The sequence below is a fragment of the Anolis sagrei genome, chromosome X, assembly GCF_037176765.1.
Source record: "Anolis sagrei isolate rAnoSag1 chromosome X, rAnoSag1.mat, whole genome shotgun sequence".
NCBI classification, from domain to species: Eukaryota; Metazoa; Chordata; class Lepidosauria; order Squamata; family Dactyloidae; genus Anolis; species Anolis sagrei.
This window is the reverse complement of record NC_090034.1, coordinates 64,719,553-64,739,477: the sequence shown is the minus strand read 5'-3', so window position 1 is coordinate 64,739,477 and position 19,925 is coordinate 64,719,553. Positions and strand designations below refer to the sequence as shown.

The 19,925-nt window shown below is 40.4% G+C and overlaps 1 protein-coding gene across 10 annotated transcripts in view; it reads left to right on the top strand.

The window, feature by feature from the left end:
* EPB41 (erythrocyte membrane protein band 4.1) overlaps window positions 1-19,925 on the top strand; it is a 199,458-nt gene that overhangs the window by 161,045 nt on the left and 18,488 nt on the right. For all 10 annotated transcript variants that reach the window (XM_060784647.2, XM_067473651.1, XM_060784643.2 and 7 more), the window contains 3 exons: window positions 14,506-14,634; window positions 17,612-17,713; window positions 19,683-19,763. In XM_060784647.2, the coding sequence (XP_060640630.2) occupies window positions 14,506-14,634; window positions 17,612-17,713; window positions 19,683-19,763 (312 nt within the window). The remainder of the gene's footprint in view (window positions 1-14,505; window positions 14,635-17,611; window positions 17,714-19,682; window positions 19,764-19,925) is intronic.

Sequence of the window (19,925 nt, the reverse complement as noted above, 5' to 3'; positions counted from 1 at the left end):
GTACTTCTGAAGTACTAAATAATGAGGAAGGTTTAATCATCAAAAGATATTAGTTTATCCCCTTCATGAATGTTTTATCCTGGTGTTCCTTTTTTTAAAATACGTGTTCTAACCAATCCAAACTAACTGCAGTAACAACATTTTTCCTTCTACTGCTCTGTTGGAGACAGTAATGTGCATGTGGAGATGTCATCAGTGTAGCAACAAATCTACACTGTATTCCTGTGTGCACATTGCAGCTCTGTTGTATTGTCTGATGTTGATGTCTAACATGCAATTATTTGATTCATGGTTTGTTTACTCGCTTTTTTGGTCACACTTAACAGCATTGAAGGTTTGCTGCTGTATGTTGTGAACCGCCCTGAGTCAAGTCATTGGCGAGATAGTGTGGGATAGAAATAAAGTATTATTACCACCGGAGCCCCCGGTGGCGCAGTAGGTTAAACCCCTGTGCCGGCAGGACTGAAGACCGGCAGGTCTCAGGTTCGAATCTGGGAAGAGGCAGATGAGCTCCCTCTATCAGCTCCAGCTCCTCGTGCGGGGATATGAGAGAAGCCTCCTACAAGGATGATAAAACATCAAATCATCCAGGCGTCCCCTGGGCAACATCCTTGCAGATGGCCAATTCTCTCACACCAGAAGCGACTTGCAGTTTCTCAAGTCACTCCTGACACGACAAAAAAAATTATCATTATACAGAAAGAGCTGCTAATTGAGTGTGTGTGTATGTGTATATGTATATATATATATATAGAGAGAGAGAGAGAGAGAGAGAGAGAAGAATCATAAAGCTGAAAGAGACAAGGGCCATCCAGTCCAACCCTCTGCTATCAATCAAAGCTTCTCCGACCGATGGCCATCCAGCCTCTGCTTAAAAGCCTCCAGAGAAGGAGACCACCACGCTCCAATGCAGTATATTTATTGCTGAACAGCTCTTACTATCAGGAACTTTTTCCTAATCTTTTCCCTTGCAATTTGACTCCATTGCTTCCTGTCCTAGTCTCCAGAACAGCAGAAAACAATACTGCCCCCTCCTCAATGTGACATTCTTTTAAACATGGCTATTATTTCCCCTCTCAGCCTTCTTTTCTCCAAGCTAAACATACCTGTCTCCTCATAGGGCTTGGTTTCCAAACCTTGGATCATTTTGTTCGCCTTTCATTGGACACTTTCTAGTTTGTCAATATCCTTCTTGAATTGCGGTACCTAGAAGTGGGCTCAGTATGTCTAATACTGCAGTGCCTTTATACCAGGTCTGGGCAAACTTCAACCCACCAGGTGTTTTAGATCCAACCCCACCTGGGAGCCGGTTGGGAGTTGAATTGTGTGAGTTGAAGCCCAAAACACATGGAGGGCCCGAGTTGTCCCAGGCCCGCTTTATTGTAGAATTTGGCAAAGTATGAGGGTAGCAAAATGATCAAGGGATATGAACAAAGCTCCAGTGAAGAAAGTTTGGAGAGTTCTGGTTTTGAAAAAGGCAAACAAGACAGATCTGGTGTTAGTGAATTCTCTGCACTTTATTTACCACATTCAACTAAGAAAATCAGGTTTTTCCCATTCCAAATATGATGAACACTAATCTGGACAAATTCTTATAAAAATAAACTGAAACAAATCCTCCTTCAGTACCAGTCTCCTCCAGCAACACTATAAGTGGGAACTTTGGTGAATAACATACAATTAAGTGCTCTTTTCACAACTCTCTCTCACTCTCTCTCTCTCTAATATTAGTATAGGCAGCATTTGGTATTATCCAGATGTTTTTAGTTGTGGTTTGCAAAGATACCCTGCATCTTGCTATATATGTATACAGTAGGCCCTTGGTATCCACTGGGGTTTAATTCCATGGTCCCTTGTGGATACCAAAATCTAGGGATGCTTAAGTTCCATTATATAACATTGCATATTAAAATGGTTTCCCATATTTAAAATGGTAAAATGAAATCTTATTTTTTTAAAACAAAAACACATGCTGTGGGTGGTCCAATTCAGGGATTCAGAACCTTTGGATACAGAGAGCCGACTGTATATGACTTCAGGCCACTTTTCTTTGGACTGATTTTCCTGTTTACTTTTAATTTCCAGTATCTTTTTCTTTGAAAGCTTGGTGAGATTGGATGTTTAAATTCAATCACTAATAGAAATGTGTTGATATTAAAGAGAACATATGATCAGTTTCGGATTTCTAGGCTGATGTTTTGGGTATAATAGGAAAGACTTTCAAATACCTTAACTTTACCTTTTCTGAGTCAGACTCTTTTAAGAACATTAATCCTTACCATATTAGAAAGTACAATAATGCATTCCTATTGAATGTACATATGAGCCATATCCTGAGTAGCAAGCTAATCTATAATGGACTTGAAACTTGCAGCAAAATGCCTAATCTACATATGAAAACAAATTCAAAAAGCAGAATTGCAATCGGAATAATTTTTGAACACCGACTGATCTCGTCAGGCTTTCTCTTGCACTCCCAATGAGTTGCGTGCAGCTGAATGTAAATATTGAAAACTGTTGTTTTATAGATGTAATTTTAGTCTGCTTATGTGTACTGTTATCTTCAGTCAAGGGAGGCAGTATGACACTGTGATCTGATCATTGGACAAGAACTTTGGGAGAACTAGGTTCGGATTCCCACTGAGCCACACAAAGGTCCTAGGTGACCTTCAGGAACTCTCTCTCACAGGACAAACCCCCTCTGAGCAAAACTTGCCAAGAAATATTGCAATAAGTCAGACACGACTTGAAGCCACACTACATCCTCAGCCAAATGGAATTTTAGTGTCAATAACATGGCTAGTTTGTTTGCTAAAGATTACATGCAGAATATGCTGCAGAACAAGGCACGTAAACAAAAATCTTTGACTTGACACTTTGGACCCAGCAATGGAGAAAAGCACACATGCTGCACAATGTGTGTATGGAAGAGGTGATGCTAAGAATAGGATCAGAAGACAATATAGCCCAAGCATGGGCAAACTTGGGCCCTCCCTCCAGATGTTTTGGACTCCAACGTCCACAATTTTAACAACCATTAGGCTGTTAGGAATTGTGGGAGCCGAAGTCCAAAACACCTGGAGGGCTCAAGTTTGCCCAGGCCTGCTCTATGTGAACCATGCTTTCAACTTATTAAGAAAATTTATTTTGGAAAAAGAGGGCATCTTTTAAAAACGGAAGTCCAGTTTTAGATTTGTGGCTTGTTACTCCCCTCTGTCTCCTCCAGTGGATAATTTATGCACATTTTCTGACGTGGTGTATGTTTTAACTCTTGTCTTTTCTTCTGTTACTATTCCTTCCCTTCAAGTTCTGGCTAGAGGGCTTGCAGAGATGTATGAAGACCTAGTTGAGAACTTTCTAACAGGCTCAGGATGGAAGACAGAATAGCACCAGCCTTGGTTAAATCCTCTGGCTTGGCACAGTCTTCCAGAGTATCTCAGGTGCTATGGACACACTTGCTTTCTTTTTGGAAGACCTGGGTTACTTTGTTCCATCTTTGTCTTGATACAGACTTTACAGTAAAAGTCTGAAGGAGTTGGCATTTTGAGGGGTTCAGAAAATTAATCCATACCATCTTAAAAAGTACAATAATGCATTCCTATTGAATGTACATATGAGCCATATCCGACAAACCACCCCATCCCTAGAAACTTTAAAAAAAGAACCTCAAAACCTGGCTCTTCCGCTGCGCCTTTGGTGAATAGGTATTAAATCCCACATTATCCCTCATGTGCAATGTTCTGTCACTGGAGTATACATTTCCCCCCCCCTCGTGGGAAAGTTTGACTCCACATCTCCCACTATAATGAGCCCTCTTCCACAAATAATTCGTTTCTCTTTTATCTCACCTGGGTTTTTAACCAGTTTTAATTATTTCTTTTAACTATTACATGTAGCCCTCCCATTGTCACTGTGTTTGTGTTTATTGTCATTTTATATTGTTGTATATTCATATGTTTCATGTAATTATGATGTTGTTTGTTGTTTGCGTTTTCAGTTTGCGGTCGTTCTTTATTGTAATTGTTGTTTGGGCTTGGCCCCATGTAAGCCGCTTCGAGTCCCCATTGGAGAGATGGTGGCGGGGTACAAATAAAGTTTAAAACAAACAAACATACTATTGTAAATAATTTGCTAATGACCATGGCATCTGCTGTGATGCCATCTTAATCTGATAGCATTTGTTTGGTGTGCTTTTCCTTGGAGTTCTCTTGGCATCCAATGTGATAGGCTATGACTTTTATAAAAACAACCAACCTTTTAAATCATGTGTGGAATTCCAATCCTGGGCATGTACTAAATCAAGTTTTATCCTGGGCTTGTGCATGAAAATGGTTATCTCAACGCATTAGAGCTTTGACTGTAAGAGGTGTGGCTTTCAAAAGAACAGTCAAAAGAGAGTTGTGGGGTTCTGTAAAGTACTGTAGGATCTTTCTATGTAAATCCTGGATGCAGTTTTGGATCTGTAGTTGGTTTTAATCTCGGGGTATAATAGTTAATGGGCATTTTCTTTCCTGTTTGGATAAGAAATGAAACTATGCTTGAGAAGAGAATGTCAAATTTGGCATTTCATTTTAAATGAAGTTCCAGGTTTAGAAGATGAATCTAATATTGTACAACAAAGCCTTGCTACGTCACGAGCTCTGCCCCTGCTCCCTGTCCAGTGAAGATAAGCCAGACACATAGTGCCTTTTGCACTTAAAAACAGCTACAAGATGTGAACTGGGACTGTAGCTCTGGGAGGCCAACCTTTCCCTCCTATATTATTTTACTGTTTCAAATCTCATATCTCAGGTTCTATTAGCAATGGAGGGGGAAATGTTAGCGAAAGGATAAGTGCCTTTCTTTTTCCTCCATGACTAGTAGCTTTGGAGCAAGTGTAATTCATATTTAGGGAATTGGCCCCTGCTTTCCAGGATTATAAGCCCAAGTCCAATGTGGACCTTCTGCTTTGAAGTTTTGAATGTACTTCATTTGTCCCTGATGTACATAATAGTCTTAAATGTGTATTATACATCACTGACCATGATCGCTGAGTGTCCTGTCATCAAATAACAAGGTTCTTTATCTGCTGAAAAAAAGATGACGCAGGCATCCAGACTCCAATTGGCCAAAAGTGAAGTTGCTCTCAAAAGCAGTGAATCATAGGGAACATAGTACGCTCCTATTATAGCAGCTCCACTGGCTGCTGACAAGTTTCTGGACTCAATTCAAAGTGCAGGCTATCACCTATAAAGCCCCCACTCTCCTAGACTTCCAGACACAGTTGAAGACATGGCTTTTTATACAAGCCTTTTGTGAAGATCCCTTACCTTGTCAGCTGGGGGGTGGCAGGGCGTAGGAAGAGACAGGCTAGGTAGTTTAGTTTAGAAGGCCTGGCAGGGATCTGCAGGACGCCATCTTAACTCAGGAAAAAGCTCCAGCAGAGTGGGGAGTGGCCTAGGCCTGAGCCAGCCCAGCAACAGCCAGGATTGGTTGGGGGAAAAGGGGTGGAGTTAGCCAGATGGAGGGAAAGTAAGAAGCTGCTTGTAGACAGGGCAGTTCAGCTCAAGTCACAGCTCAGAGCAGTTCTAGGTTTTAGATCTGTAGATGTTAGAGTGAGAGCAGGGTGACTAAAGCTTTTAGGAGTTCTGGTGTAAAATAGGCAGTTTGCCTAAGGTTTGCACAGTGAGATAGGCTGTGGCAGACTGGTGTCAGCTATTTCTTTTTGAAGAAGAATAGCTGGGTTTTGTTTAAGTGTTGTAACAAAGAAAAGAACATTCTCTCTAAGTAACCGTTAAGATTTAAGAGCAAATACACTTTCATTGTAACCAGCCAAGCTTGTGAAACTGCATTTTACTCTCTGACTTTTCAACCCTAAACTTTCTCTTTTGTAGATATATTCTAAATAAACTTTTCTGGTATTTTTAAACCTTAAGCCTGAGTCCCTTGCCATTTGTGGGTCCAGTCCTTTTCCTTTTGTATCAACCTCTCCTGTTTCCCCTCAAAGAAAGCCCTTGATCATACCCAATATTTTGGTGGAATACAACAGCCTTTAATATTATAAACAGCCTTTTGACATTTCAAATAGCTAGAGAGTTTTTCTGAGTTTTTTTGGTTTATGGTGGCAGCGGAAACTTTAATAAGTAGAAAGGACAGTTTGTGGGATCTGTTTGCCCCTGTCCAAGGCTGACCAGTTGAGGCACCCTGTCCAAGGCTGACCAGTTGAAGGGTGCCTTTATATTGGTGGAACAGCGGTGTGGATTCGTGTAACATCTCAATCCAGAGCATTTTGTGAAAATCCTGAGGTAAATTTTTGTCAAAACGTGACACTGAAGAATTACCTCAGAGACAGAACACCTCTAGCGCCATTTTAACACACATTAGGCACCATGGCACCACCTAAAACAAAGAAGGGTACTTCTGAAGAACCAGAAAGAGAAGGGGAGACAACTGCTGCTATAGTTGAGGAAACTGAGACCCAAGTACAAGAGAGTAGACAAGAACCAATAGCTACCTCTGTAGAAATTGAAAAGCTCAGGCTACAAATGAGGTTAAGAGAACTTGAGATTCAGGCTGAGAGAGAAAGAGAAAAAATGCAGATAGAGAGAGAAAGAATGCAAGCGGAAGAAAGGGAGAAGGAAAGAATGGCTGAGTTTCAAGAAAGGGAGAAGGAAAGAATGATTGAGTTAGAAAGAGAAAGAATGCAAGCACAAGAAAGGGAGAAGGAAAGGATGGCTGAGGTAGAGAGAGAAAAAATGCAGGTAGAAAGAGAACGGTTAAAACATGAGGAGAGAATGGCAGAACTACAATTGAGAGAACATGATAGAACTCCTAATATAAGCCAACAGCAGGACTCTAACATACAAAGCGTTTTGAAGCACTTTCCTCGGTATGTAAAAGGGGACTGTGCAGAGTCATTTTTGGCTAGCTTTGAACGGGCTTGCCATGATTTTGAGGTACCTGAAGCCAAAATGATGGTGTACCTGAGACCTCTACTTTGTGGAGAACTTAATGAGGTCTACGCTGATCTGCGAGAGTCAGAGAGCGCGAGTTACCTCATATTTAAAGAAAGGGTGAAGCTGAGGTTTGGCTTGACTCCTGAACAAAGTAGGAAAATGTTCAGGGAGATCAGAAGAAAGCCAGGAGAAACCTTTTCACAACTGGGAAGCCGAGTGGAGAAAGCCTTAGAGAGATGGCTTGAAGGAAGTAAAACGACCACGTTTGAAGAGTTAAAACATTTAGTTTGTATGGAACAGTTTTATAGACTGATTCCTAGGCAAATGACGTGGTTCATTAGAGACAAAAAGTTTGGACAAGTGTCAGATCTCGCGGCTTGGATGGATGAGATGGAACATGACTGGAATGTGAGTCATAGTTCAGGAGCCACCAAGAGACCGAGGGAATGGGTTCCAAAGGAAAAGGCTGACGTGGGAAGCCAAAATCCTGTCAGGAGGGACCGCATTCCAGAGATTGGCACAGGAAAACTTGTCTGTTACTTCTGCCATCAAGAAGGTCATAAGAAAACGGCTTGCCCTAAGTTAAACACCCAGAAAAGGCCCATTACACCACCAAAGCCTGTTAAGGTGGTTAAGCAAATATCTCCACATGAGGAAAGTCAGTCTCCACGCACACAGGAAGAGCCTGTGAAGATAATGCGAGTATGGAGTACTGAAAAAGAGACAAATGGAGATTATTTGAGGGTGATCAAAGTAAAGGGTCAAGAACTAATGGGGTTCAGAGACACTGGGTCTGAGGTATCGCTCATTAGGCCGGAGTTTGTCAAGGAAGACCAAATACTTCCAGGCCAAAAGTACAAGCTGAGAGGAATTTATGGCCCTGTTTTTGAAGTGTCAGTGGCTGAAATCCCAATAGAATACAAGAGCTTCTCTGGAAAATGGAGAATGGGACTTTTCAGTGATTTGGAAGTTCCAGTATTGTTAGGCAATGATTTGGCTGAGCGCTGTAGACATGTTAACATGGTTACCAGAAGCCAAGCTAAGCCAGAAGAGGAGGCTGAATACACTGTTACAGATGAGCAACCATCTACCTCACAAACTGAAAATGTCAGCCAAGAAATTCCCTTCAGTTTAAACCAAAGCCATATGAGGCAATTTGAAACAGCCCAACACAGTGATGAAAGCCTAAGAACTTTATGGGATGAAGTGGTCCCAGAAAACCACACACCCACAAGTGAGAAACCAGCTTTGTTTAAAGTTGTAGAAAATAAACTGTACCGAGTTGTGAGGAGACAGAAAGGTCCCAAGTTCTTTGAGGAAAGAACACAACTGGTAGTTCCACAAAAGTATAGGGCTAAAATCCTTAAGCTAGCCCATGATACCACCTTCAGTGGACACCTAGGTATCAAGAAAACCAAAGATCGCATACAGTCAAGATTTTTTTGGCCAGGAATGGGAAGTGATGTGACAGCTTATTGTAAATCCTGTGAGACTTGTCAGATGGTGGGAAAAACCAAAGACAAGACAAAAGGACTGTTACAATCCATTCCGGTAGTCACTGTTCCCTTTGACAAGGTCGGAGTAGACATCATTGGCCCTATGTCCCACAAGACGCTGGATGGACATAGATTTATCTTGACTGCCGTGGACTTTGCCACACGATACCCGGAGGCAATTCCATTGAAGGAAACGGATGCCAAAACAGTGGCAGACGCGCTGCTCAATGTATTTGCACGCGTGGGTTTCCCCAGATCTATCATCACAGATCTTGGAGCCACCTTCATGTCCCAGATGATGCAAGAACTGTTCCGGACCTGCAAGATCAAACATCTGACTTCTACTCCATACCATCCTCAAACCAACGGCTTGACGGAGAGATTCAACGGTACCCTCAACCACATGCTGAAGGCGTACGTCCACAAGAACCCCAATGATTGGGACAAGAAACTTCAACACTTCTTGTTTGCCTATCGAGAGGTTCCACAAGCCAGCACCAAGTTCAGCCCATTTGAACTGCTATATGGGAGAACACCAAGAGGACCTATGGACATTTTAAAGGAAGCATGGACAGGAGCAGAGGACATTCCGGAGAGTGACATCAACAGCTACATCGAGGACTTAAGAGAACATTTAACCACCATGAGAGACTGCGCAGCAGAGAGTTTGTCAACGGCCCAGCTGAAGCAGAAAGAACAGGCGGATCTACACGCAAGACATCGTTGTTTTGATGTGGGAGACAAGGTCCTGGTTTTGAAACCAAGGTCTAAGAAGAAACTGGAGGTTTCTTGGGAGGGACCTTATGTGATATTGTCTAAGATTTCTGAGGTCACTTATCTGGTGGGGGAAAATATAGATGGGGGAAGGTGTAGAAAATTACATGTTAATATGCTTAAGCCTTACTACTCCAGGGCTAGGGTGGTCATGCAAGTATCCCAGGAGACAGATGGAGAGATTTCACTGTCGGGATGGGGGAAGGTAACGGCGGATTGTACTCTACCCTCGGTAGATGGGAATACCAACTTAACAGATCCCCAGAAACAACAGTTAAGGGATCTATTGTATCAACATAGAGAGGTATTTTCCAACATACCGGGTAGGACCCACTTAGCTTGTCACCGGATCAATACAGGGACAGCTAACCCTATAGCCTCTGCCCCATACCGCGTTACAGGGGAACAAGCCAGACTGATCTCAAAGGAGATACAAGAAATGCTAAACCTGGGTTTAATTGTACCATCGAGTAGCCCATGGTCATCTCCCATTGTGTTAGTCCCAAAACCAGATAACAGCATTAGATTTTGTGTAGACTACCGTAAATTAAATCAAGTTACCATCTCTGATGTATATCCTATGCCGCGTATAGATGAGCTGATAGAGACCATAGGGTCAGCTCAATACATAACAACTTTGGACCTCACGAAAGGTTATTGGCAGGTGGCTATGCATCCAGAAGACCAGGAGAAGACCGCCTTTATTTCTAAGGATGGGTTGTACCAATTTACCGTCCTTAGTTTTGGGTTAAAGAATGCCCCAGCAACTTTTCAAAGATTGATTGATCAAATGTTAGTAGGGATGAAAGACTTTGTACAGGCCTACATAGATGACCTATCAATTTATAGCCAGACGTGGGAACAACACCTGGAACACCTAGGAAAGGTGTTACACAAGATCAGGGAGGCTGGTTTAACAGTCAAAGCCTCTAAATGCCAGATGGCCAGATCACATGTCAAATATCTTGGTCATGTAGTGGGAGGAGGTTCCATATTGCCTGATATGGACAAGGTACAGGCAATACGCGAATGGCCGATTCCAAAAACGAAGAAACAAATCCGATCGTTTTTGGGAGCTGCAGGATTCTACCGACGTTTCATTCCTAATTTTAGTTCTTTGGCGGCAATATTAACTGATTGTACAAAAAAGTCATCACCTGATAAAATTAAGTGGACACCTGAGTGTCAGACCTCCTATGATTTGTTAAAGAGTGCCTTAATGAGTGAACCTGTTTTGATAGCGCCCAATTTTGAGAAACCTTTTGTTTTAACCACAGATGCCTCCAAGATAGGACTTGGGGCAGTGTTAGGACAAGAGAACGAAGAAGGTGTGATGCAACCTGTGCTGTATCTCAGTAAGAAACTGATAGAGAGAGAACAGCACTTGTCAGTGATTGAAAGGGAGTGTTTGGCGATAGTGTGGGCTATCACAAAGTTAAAACCCTACTTATGGGGAAGAAGGTTTACTCTGTGCACTGACCATTCACCCTTAAGGTGGTTGCACCAGGTTAAGGGCACAAATAGTAAATTAATTCGTTGGAGTTTAGCCCTCCAAGATTACGATTTTGAAATAAAACATATTAAGGGCACTCAAAATGTGATTGCAGATATCTTGTCCAGAGCCCTGAGTGAAGATAAAAGTTAGGATTAAAAAAAAAAAAAAAAAAGGTATAGTATTTACTGTGTTAGATTGTTTATATGCATTGTTGTTATATAATTAACCTGTTTTCTTTCTACAGAAATGTATATATTGTATATGTGATATTGCATAATGTGTTTATTGCATTAATATAGATTACAAAGTGTGTTTAGAGATGGGTATGTATATAGATAGATAGATTAGATAGATAGGTTAGTTAAGGGGGTTAGTTAGACCTAGGATATTGTTAGGCTTTGCTTCCGAAAAGGTCTGCAAACCTTTTCACTCCGCAAACCATCTTGAGGTGGGGAGGGAATGTGAAGATCCCTTACCTTGTCAGCTGGGGGGTGGCAGGGCGTAGGAAGAGACAGGCTAGGTAGTTTAGTTTAGAAGGCCTGGCAGGGATCTGCAGGACGCCATCTTAACTCAGGAAAAAGCTCCAGCAGAGTGGGGAGTGGCCTAGGCCTGAGCCAGCCCAGCAACAGCCAGGATTGGTTGGGGGAAAAGGGGTGGAGTTAGCCAGATGGAGGGAAAGTAAGAAGCTGCTTGTAGACAGGGCAGTTCAGCTCAAGTCACAGCTCAGAGCAGTTCTAGGTTTTAGATCTGTAGATGTTAGAGTGAGAGCAGGGTGACTAAAGCTTTTAGGAGTTCTGGTGTAAAATAGGCAGTTTGCCTAAGGTTTGCACAGTGAGATAGGCTGTGGCAGACTGGTGTCAGCTATTTCTTTTTGAAGAAGAATAGCTGGGTTTTGTTTAAGTGTTGTAACAAAGAAAAGAACATTCTCTCTAAGTAACCGTTAAGATTTAAGAGCAAATACACTTTCATTGTAACCAGCCAAGCTTGTGAAACTGCATTTTACTCTCTGACTTTTCAACCCTAAACTTTCTCTTTTGTAGATATATTCTAAATAAACTTTTCTGGTATTTTTAAACCTTAAGCCTGAGTCCCTTGCCATTTGTGGGTCCAGTCCTTTTCCTTTTGTATCAACCTCTCCTGTTTCCCCTCAAAGAAAGCCCTTGATCATACCCAATATTTTGGTGGAATACAACAGCCTTTAATATTATAAACAGCCTTTTGACATTTCAAATAGCTAGAGAGTTTTTCTGAGTTTTTTTGGTTTATGGTGGCAGCGGAAACTTTAATAAGTAGAAAGGACAGTTTGTGGGATCTGTTTGCCCCTGTCCAAGGCTGACCAGTTGAGGCACCCTGTCCAAGGCTGACCAGTTGAAGGGTGCCTTTATACCTTTGACCATGTTTAGAAATCCTTAATGAACATATTCGAGGACCCAGAGATTATTTCACCTTGCACTTTATGAGACTGATTGATTGCAGTATTTGCAGCTACTGTTGCATTTTATTGATTTTAACCGGTGGGGTTTTATGATGTTATGTTGTTGTTATTGCTTTTGTGTTATTGTTTATGCACTTGTTGTGTTTTGTGCATTTGCACCTTTGAGTGCTTTGTGAGCCACACTGAGTCTCTCGGGAGATGATGGCCGGGTATAAAATAATAATAATTATTATTATTATTATTATTATTATTATTACTATTTTACTGACATAAAAGCACAGTATGTCACAGCAAACGAGATCTATATGCTGGATTTCATATCACAATATCACAAGTTGAACACTTCCCAAGCGTCTAGGACAGTGTGATGTATTTTCGAATGATGTGCGCAGATCCAAGTAAGGTAGCCTTTTGCAGCTGACAGATCTTGATTTTGTTGAGGTTTATTGTTTCCAAATGCCAGCTGAGATCTTTTGGCACGGCACCCAGTGCGCTAATGACCACTGGGACCACCTGTACTGGTTTATGCCAGAGCCTTTGCAGTTCAATTTTGAGGTCTTGATAGCAGCTGAGTTTTTCCTGTTGTTTTTCCTCAATGCGCCTGTCACCTGGAATGGCGACATTATTATTATTATTATTATTATTATTATTATTATTATTATTTGAAACACAACAAGATGAGTCCACAGCAAACAAGATCACTCTGCTGGCTATTGTATTGGATCACACATTGAACACTTCCCAAGTGATTATTATTATTATTATTTATTTATTTATTTATTATAAAAGTGCTGGGTTGGTTGCTGCCATAATAGAGATCTCCACTTACCTGCACATGCAAGCTCCTCTAACAAAGAAGGGAATATATATGCAGCCATGCCATCCTAGGCAAAAAAATATACACTTGATTCCATTGTGTCAGGTTGTCTGTCACTTGGATATTCAGAAACACTTGAACGGTTATTCTTCTGCTGTCATCTTTTTTGCATATGGAGCCTCTCAGAAGACCTGTGCTGGATTTTGATACATGGTTAGATGTACATTGTTCATGCCGTGTTCTTAATTCTTTTTGGTCTTCTTAGTGTTCTCATTTGTTTTTAGAGTGTGGGTAACTTCAAAGAGGATGCAGAATCAATGACTTTAGACTTTAGTGTAGGCATGGGCCAACTTGGGCCTTCCCTCCAGGTGTTTTGGACTTCAACTCCCGCAATTCCTAACAGCCAACAGGAACTGTGGGAGTTGAAGTCTAAAACACCTGGAGGACCGAAATTTCTAAATGAAGAAAGTCATATATAAAATATTGATAATTAGTTTAAATGTGAGCTCAGAACATCTTCTCTGCTACATTTTCTGAAGTCGATCTACAAGCACTTCAGTAAGCATATGACACAAATGTCCTAAAGTTATTCTTAAACTAATCAGCTAGTTAATGTTCTCCAGTCTGTATGGATTTGTCCCCTTCTCTTCACTGTTAACATACAATTAATTAATGTCTTTAATTAAAACAAAAAAAGGAATATATTCTGTTTATTCAAGGAGTATTACAGAGCGAGGACATACAGATTGGACAGTATTGGATTTACTAGATTAAACAAAATGGCAAAAAAAGACCCAACACTCAGTTAAAAGTATAATTTCCAGTTTCATTCTATCTTCTTTTATAACCAAACAACAAAAACACATTTCTTCACGTTTATAGTTTTCACATTTAGGAATCTCCTAGGATCTCTTTCGTAATGATCACCATATATGTGTGTCTATAGAGATCAATATTTGCATGCTTCGGTGTTCACCTGATAAAATGTGTGACAATTTTTTTCTGGTAATAAGGCGATAACATGCAGACTGTGAAGAGCTGTCGATGGAATAAATCATATGGTATATACTCCCTAATTATACTATAGCTGATTTCCCCTTGTTGAGATTCGACTAAATGATGGTTTGATGTGATTTAATAGAAGCTAATGTACACATTGCATATTTGGAATGCTATCTTTGTACTCTACATGTATTATTTCACGTCCATATAATTTCTGAATAAATTAATAGATCAGGTCTTTCTATTAATAGAGATTCATATGTACCTGTTCAATTCGATGTATCTGTTTAGTTGGGAATCAATTTCTGTTATGTAAATGTACAGAAATGCATTATTTCCCCAAGGAACTAGGAACATGCAATGTCTATTCCACCTTTTCACCATTTCTTTTTCCAGAACTTATCTCTGAAAGATGCCTTGAAATCTAAATAACTTAATAAATGGGATTTATAGTCCATGGTACTTCAGATTAGTATTAGAATGCATGTCAGTAATATTGCGTGAGTGTAATGCTGCTAAATTTGTTTTCTTTCTAAAATGTCGTTTTGTAGCCTCCGCTTGTGAAAACTCAGACTGTTACGATCTCTGATGTGTCCAACACTGTGAAAAGTGAAATTCCAACTAAAGAAGTTCCTATTGTCCATACAGAGACCAAAACCATCACTTATGAAGCAGCACAGGTGAGATGTTTCATATTTGATGGAGTAGGATGGTGGTTTTATACTATAATCATATATATGTTAAAATTAGAAAATCCAAGATGCTCCACTGTGCATTTGACTAAAGAGTTCACTAGATATTATAACTGAGATTGCCCTTCTATACCTAATTTATCATCTGGCTCCTGCACCTTTTGCAACTACTCTGTTCTTACTTTATTGCACAAGCCCTTGCCCGCCCGAGTCTAGTATTTGATTACTTTGTCAGGCTTTCGGCTGCTGTTGATGTTATCTTATATTGCTTATGATGCTGTATTTATAAATTTTATTGTGTTACGTTTTAATCTATGTTTGACCGGGCTAGTCCCCATGTAAGTCACCCCGAGTCCCTTCAGGGAGATGGTGGCAGGATATAAAAATAAAGTTGTAGTTGTTGTTGTTGTGGTTATGGAGTGAATGAGCTTCAGCAATACAGGAGCAGAGTCAAGCATTAAATAAAAGACTTTACTGAAATAACTACATTCCTATATAGGAAAGTTAGGGCCTAACTATCTAACTTCCTAGCTCTCTGCAGACCTCTTGTTTCTCTCCATGCTCGCAGGAGAAGAACCAAATGGAGGACTCAGAGCCTTGCCATGTGGCCAGGACACTTTGAATAGAAAGAGATGAAGAAGTATCAGTGTAATAAAGAGGAGACAAGGGAGAGGCAGACCAAGAAAGCAATGAGGGGAAGGGCTTTTCCTACCAGCTAACTCATCTGCCTATCTGTTTCCTTGATGAGAATTATCAACTTGTGCAGGATGTGCTTGAGTTCCAACACTTCCTGCCCAGTTCTTTAGTAATTTGCAGAAAACACCTCAGGTGCCAAGGGAAGGTGCAACTCTTCATCACCTTTGATGCTTCTCTTCTTTTCTTTATGTCCCATATTTGCACCTCATTCCCCCTTTTCTCTTGTCCTACTGGCTCCCTCCACTCTTCCCTTTATGTGCTGGATGCTGCACACATGGCAATGGCAAGTTGGAAGCAACTCCTACTCTTTTGCCTGCAGTATATATAGCGAGACATACATGTGCATATCTGTGTATAACTTTCCCTCAACTTACGGTATATTCCGGCATATAAGACGACTGGGCGTATAAGACGACCCCCAACATTTCCAGTTAAAATATAGAGTTTGGGATATACTCGCCGTATAAGACTACCCCTCTTCCAATGCACACCAAATAAAAAATGCAAAAACATCAGATTTAATTTCAATATGGTAATTTTCCTATTACTGTACCTCCTTCTCTGCCTCTCAGATCTCGCACATGCATACCTGCACCGCTTCACTGCAGTCTTCAGGAGCGAGATCTCAGAGGCAGAGGAGGAGGTACAGTAATAGGAAACAAGGGCGGGCCAGACAGGTAAAAGAGGTGTGGTTTTCTGGGCCCAGAGCCACTCTATCTCTTTTTTCCATGCCCCAGGCGCCCTGGATGCCTGCAGCTTGCTCCGCCCTTCACTTACACCTTCATGGTGAGGCGCCCCTTCACCTCACCATTGGGACCGCATTAAGTCCACAAATCCTGATGAATGGATTTTCTTCTACCATACTTGTACTGTATGAAAGCCCTTAATGCTTTCATACAGTCGCTGCATACGGCAGGGACATAGCCACTGCCATTTTTGAGCTCCCCTCACAATATGCAGCAACCACAGATACTCCAATCAGGATTGGAAGTTTCAGTACCTGCTCCAGGAGATGGCTCCCGGCATATAAGACTACTCCCACATATAAGACGACTCACATGCATAAGGCTACTCCAGCGTATAAGATGACCCCCGCATATAAGACAACCCCTGACTTTTGAGAAGATTTTATTGGGTTAAAAAGTAGTCTTATACACCAGAATATATGGTACACATGAGTATCTCTCAGGCATATGCAAAGTTTGGCCCTCCCTCCAGGTGTTTTGGATTTTTTCAACTCCTGCAATTCCTAACAGTGGAATTGGAGGGAAGGCCAAAGTTTGCTCATGCCTGATATATGTGGATTGTGAACTACAAAATAAGAGCATTGCTTCTAGAAAAGAAATCGCATTGGTAACATCATGCCTTGGTTCCTGATCCTTCATGGGGGAAATCTTTCCAGTGAAATGAATGGTTCAGATAGCTAGTTTCAGTATCACTCATTTGGATGAATCATAGTTCTTGTGCGTGCATTCACATGTATCAAATAGAATTTTCGATTTCCTGTTTCTTGTGGAAACGAAAAGATCAGTGGGCATCTGGAGCCAACCACCTGCTCACTGGTGAAATAAGCTACCAGGTGCTGTTATGAATATCACATTGCAAAAAGGGATGTCTAATTTAAAGAGGCGGTGATTTGCTCTTAATTTAAAATATACGTTGGGATGATTAAGTGCTTTTGTCAGTAATCTTTAGTGTGTGTTTGTTCAGATGTCTGGACTGTAACCTCTTCTCCGTTGTTCCCATAATTGAGCAATACCTAGAGCTGAACAGGCAAGGGCATGACTGTGCTCATTTCTCTTGATCATTCAATTCTATTTCATACATGTTAAATCTATTTGGAGTCTGTTAACTGGAAATTTGAAGTCTAGTCCTCTAAGTTAGCCCCCTCCTGCACAGTGCAAGAGAGCAGTGACAGACTGCTGATCTCTTCCTTTTAGATTTTTTACACTTCACAGCTGGTGAGGTTAAGTGGATCTCTCTGTTTTTTAACTTTATACCTAGATCATTGAAAAGAATGGGAGTTTAGTGATTTAGATGTAGTGTCAATGTAATATCATCTTGTGATCTCTTCCAGCTCTGATTCTTCTATTATCTGTGTACCACACACAGACAAAATCATTTTCATTTTTTGGTCATTTTTTTTTTATTAAACAACAGTTCCTTGTATTAGGAGATAATATCATAACTCTGTGTGGGGGGTGGGGGGCGCAAGGGATATATGCATTACTCATAAGCAATTAAAAACACTTATGTACCTTTGCCTTAGACTGATGATGGCAACAAGGATATAGACCCTGGTGTTCTGCTAACAGCTCATACTATAACTTCAGAGACTACAAGCAGTACCACCACGACACAGATTACAAAGGTAAAAATGAGCACAAATAAGATTTTGAAACTACGTAATTTGAAGTGGCAGCATCCTAAATATAAAATTTATCTTTTGAAGTATTTTCATTTTTACTAATGCTATCTTTCCAAACCAAGATAGATGTATATTTTCATATTCTATTAATGTTTTTTGAACAATTTTTCTCAGTGCTACGACATTTACCTCTTCCATTTCTTTTCAATCCTTTGTTATTATTACTCCCAGGTATTTTAATTTATTCTTAATTCAAATTCCCATTTTGCTCTGTTCTATAAAGTCTTTTTCTTCTTTCTTTGTATAATTAAATAGCATCATTTCTGACTTGTTCCAGTTAACTTGTAGACCTTTTGTTTTCCCAAATATCTCTAAATGATCCTTTATTTTATCCATTTTACTTACCATATTTTCAATAAATAACAATGTATCATCGGCAAATAAGCTCACCTTCTGTTTTTCCTTTATTCCTAGCCCTTCTAAGTTCTTATCTTTCCTAATGGCATTTGCAAATAATACTATCACCATGGCAAACAAAATTGGTGATAGAGAGCAACCTTGTCTTGTTCCCCTTGTCACTTTTATTTCTTTTGTCACTCCATCGTTTATAGTTACTACTGCTGAATTTCTTGAATAATATTGTTCTAATAATCCTTTTATTCTACTTCCCATTCCAAATGTATTCATAATCTCCCTTAATGTCCACACAATCAAAAGCTTTAAAAATGTCTAATGATAATATCCCTACTTTTATCTTCCTCTCTTGAACCACACAAATTTTATTTAATACTCTCCCTATCAAATTTGACATTTGTCGTCCTTTTTACAAACCCACACTGATCTTTTTTTTAATATACTTGTACATGCATTTATTCATTCTATTGGCTATTATAGCAGATAAAATCTTTGCATCCTGATTAACTAATGATATGGGCCTATATGACCCTGGATCTGTTAAATCTTTATCAGGTTTTGGTATCTGCTGTAAAACAAACTATGTATAACAAATGTATTAAACCATGATAAAATAATAAAAAATATTTTTGTGTGTGAAAGACTTAATTATGAAACCACTGTTTCCTCTGTCTGTCTTTGGGTAACCCTTTTATAGATAGATAGAATGCGCAAAACTGCATTAACACTAACTGGTTGTAGAATTCACTAGGATAGCAAGAAGGAACTACGTTTAATTGTGGGGAGTATGATGTCAAAGGGGTATAGTACTTACTTAGGCAATCCCTCGTAGTCCGAGGATGATGGTCCTCCCAAGTGTAGTGTCATAGCAGTGGGTCCATAGATGACTGTGGAACCTATTCTTGATCTGCATCTTTTCCCACAGTGAGGGCATCGGTTTCCAGGTGAAGGTGGTCTCGGCTGGGGTTGGCTTGATGCGCCTTCCTCTTGGCATGTTTCTCTTTTGCCCTCCATTTGTGCCTCTTCAAATTCTACAGCACTGCTGGTCACAGCTGACCTCCAGCTAGAGCGCTCAAGGGCCAGGGCTTCCCAGTTCTCAGTGTCTATGCCAGAGTTTTTAAGGTTGACTTTGAGCCCATCTTTAACTCTCTTTTCCTGTCCTCCAACATTCCGCTTTCTGAGTAGAGCAACTGGGATACGGTGGTCGGGCATTCAGATATCGTGGCGGGTCCAGCGGAGTTAATGGCGGAGGACCATCGCTTCGATGCTGGTGGTCTTAGCTTCTTCCAGCATGCTGACATTTGTCCGCTTGTCTTTCCATGAGATTTGCAGGATTTTTTGGAGGCAGCACTAATGGAATTGTTCCAGGAGTTCTATGTGAAGTCTGTAGACTGTCCACATCTCGCAGGTGTATAGCAGGGTTGGGAGGACAATAGCTTTATAAACAAGCAATCTATCCTAATACCGACCATGATATGCATTTGTTGACTTTCCATATGAATAGCAGTATATGGTTGATTTTATTTTTATGAGGTTTCTGTTTGTTCTCTTACAATAGACTGTGAAGGGTGGAATTTCAGAAACACGAATTGAAAAAAGAATTGTCATTACAGGAGATGCTGACATTGATCATGATCAAGTAAGAAGTTTGTTTTATTTTACTGTTCTCGGTGTTGGCACATTTTTTCTTGAACTTTTTTGTATCACTGAACCAATTGGAGAATCAAATGTATGTTTGTACAAGACAGATTGCAAACTGTTTTTCAAAGTACTTGAAAATTCGTGTACAGTAAAAGCACAA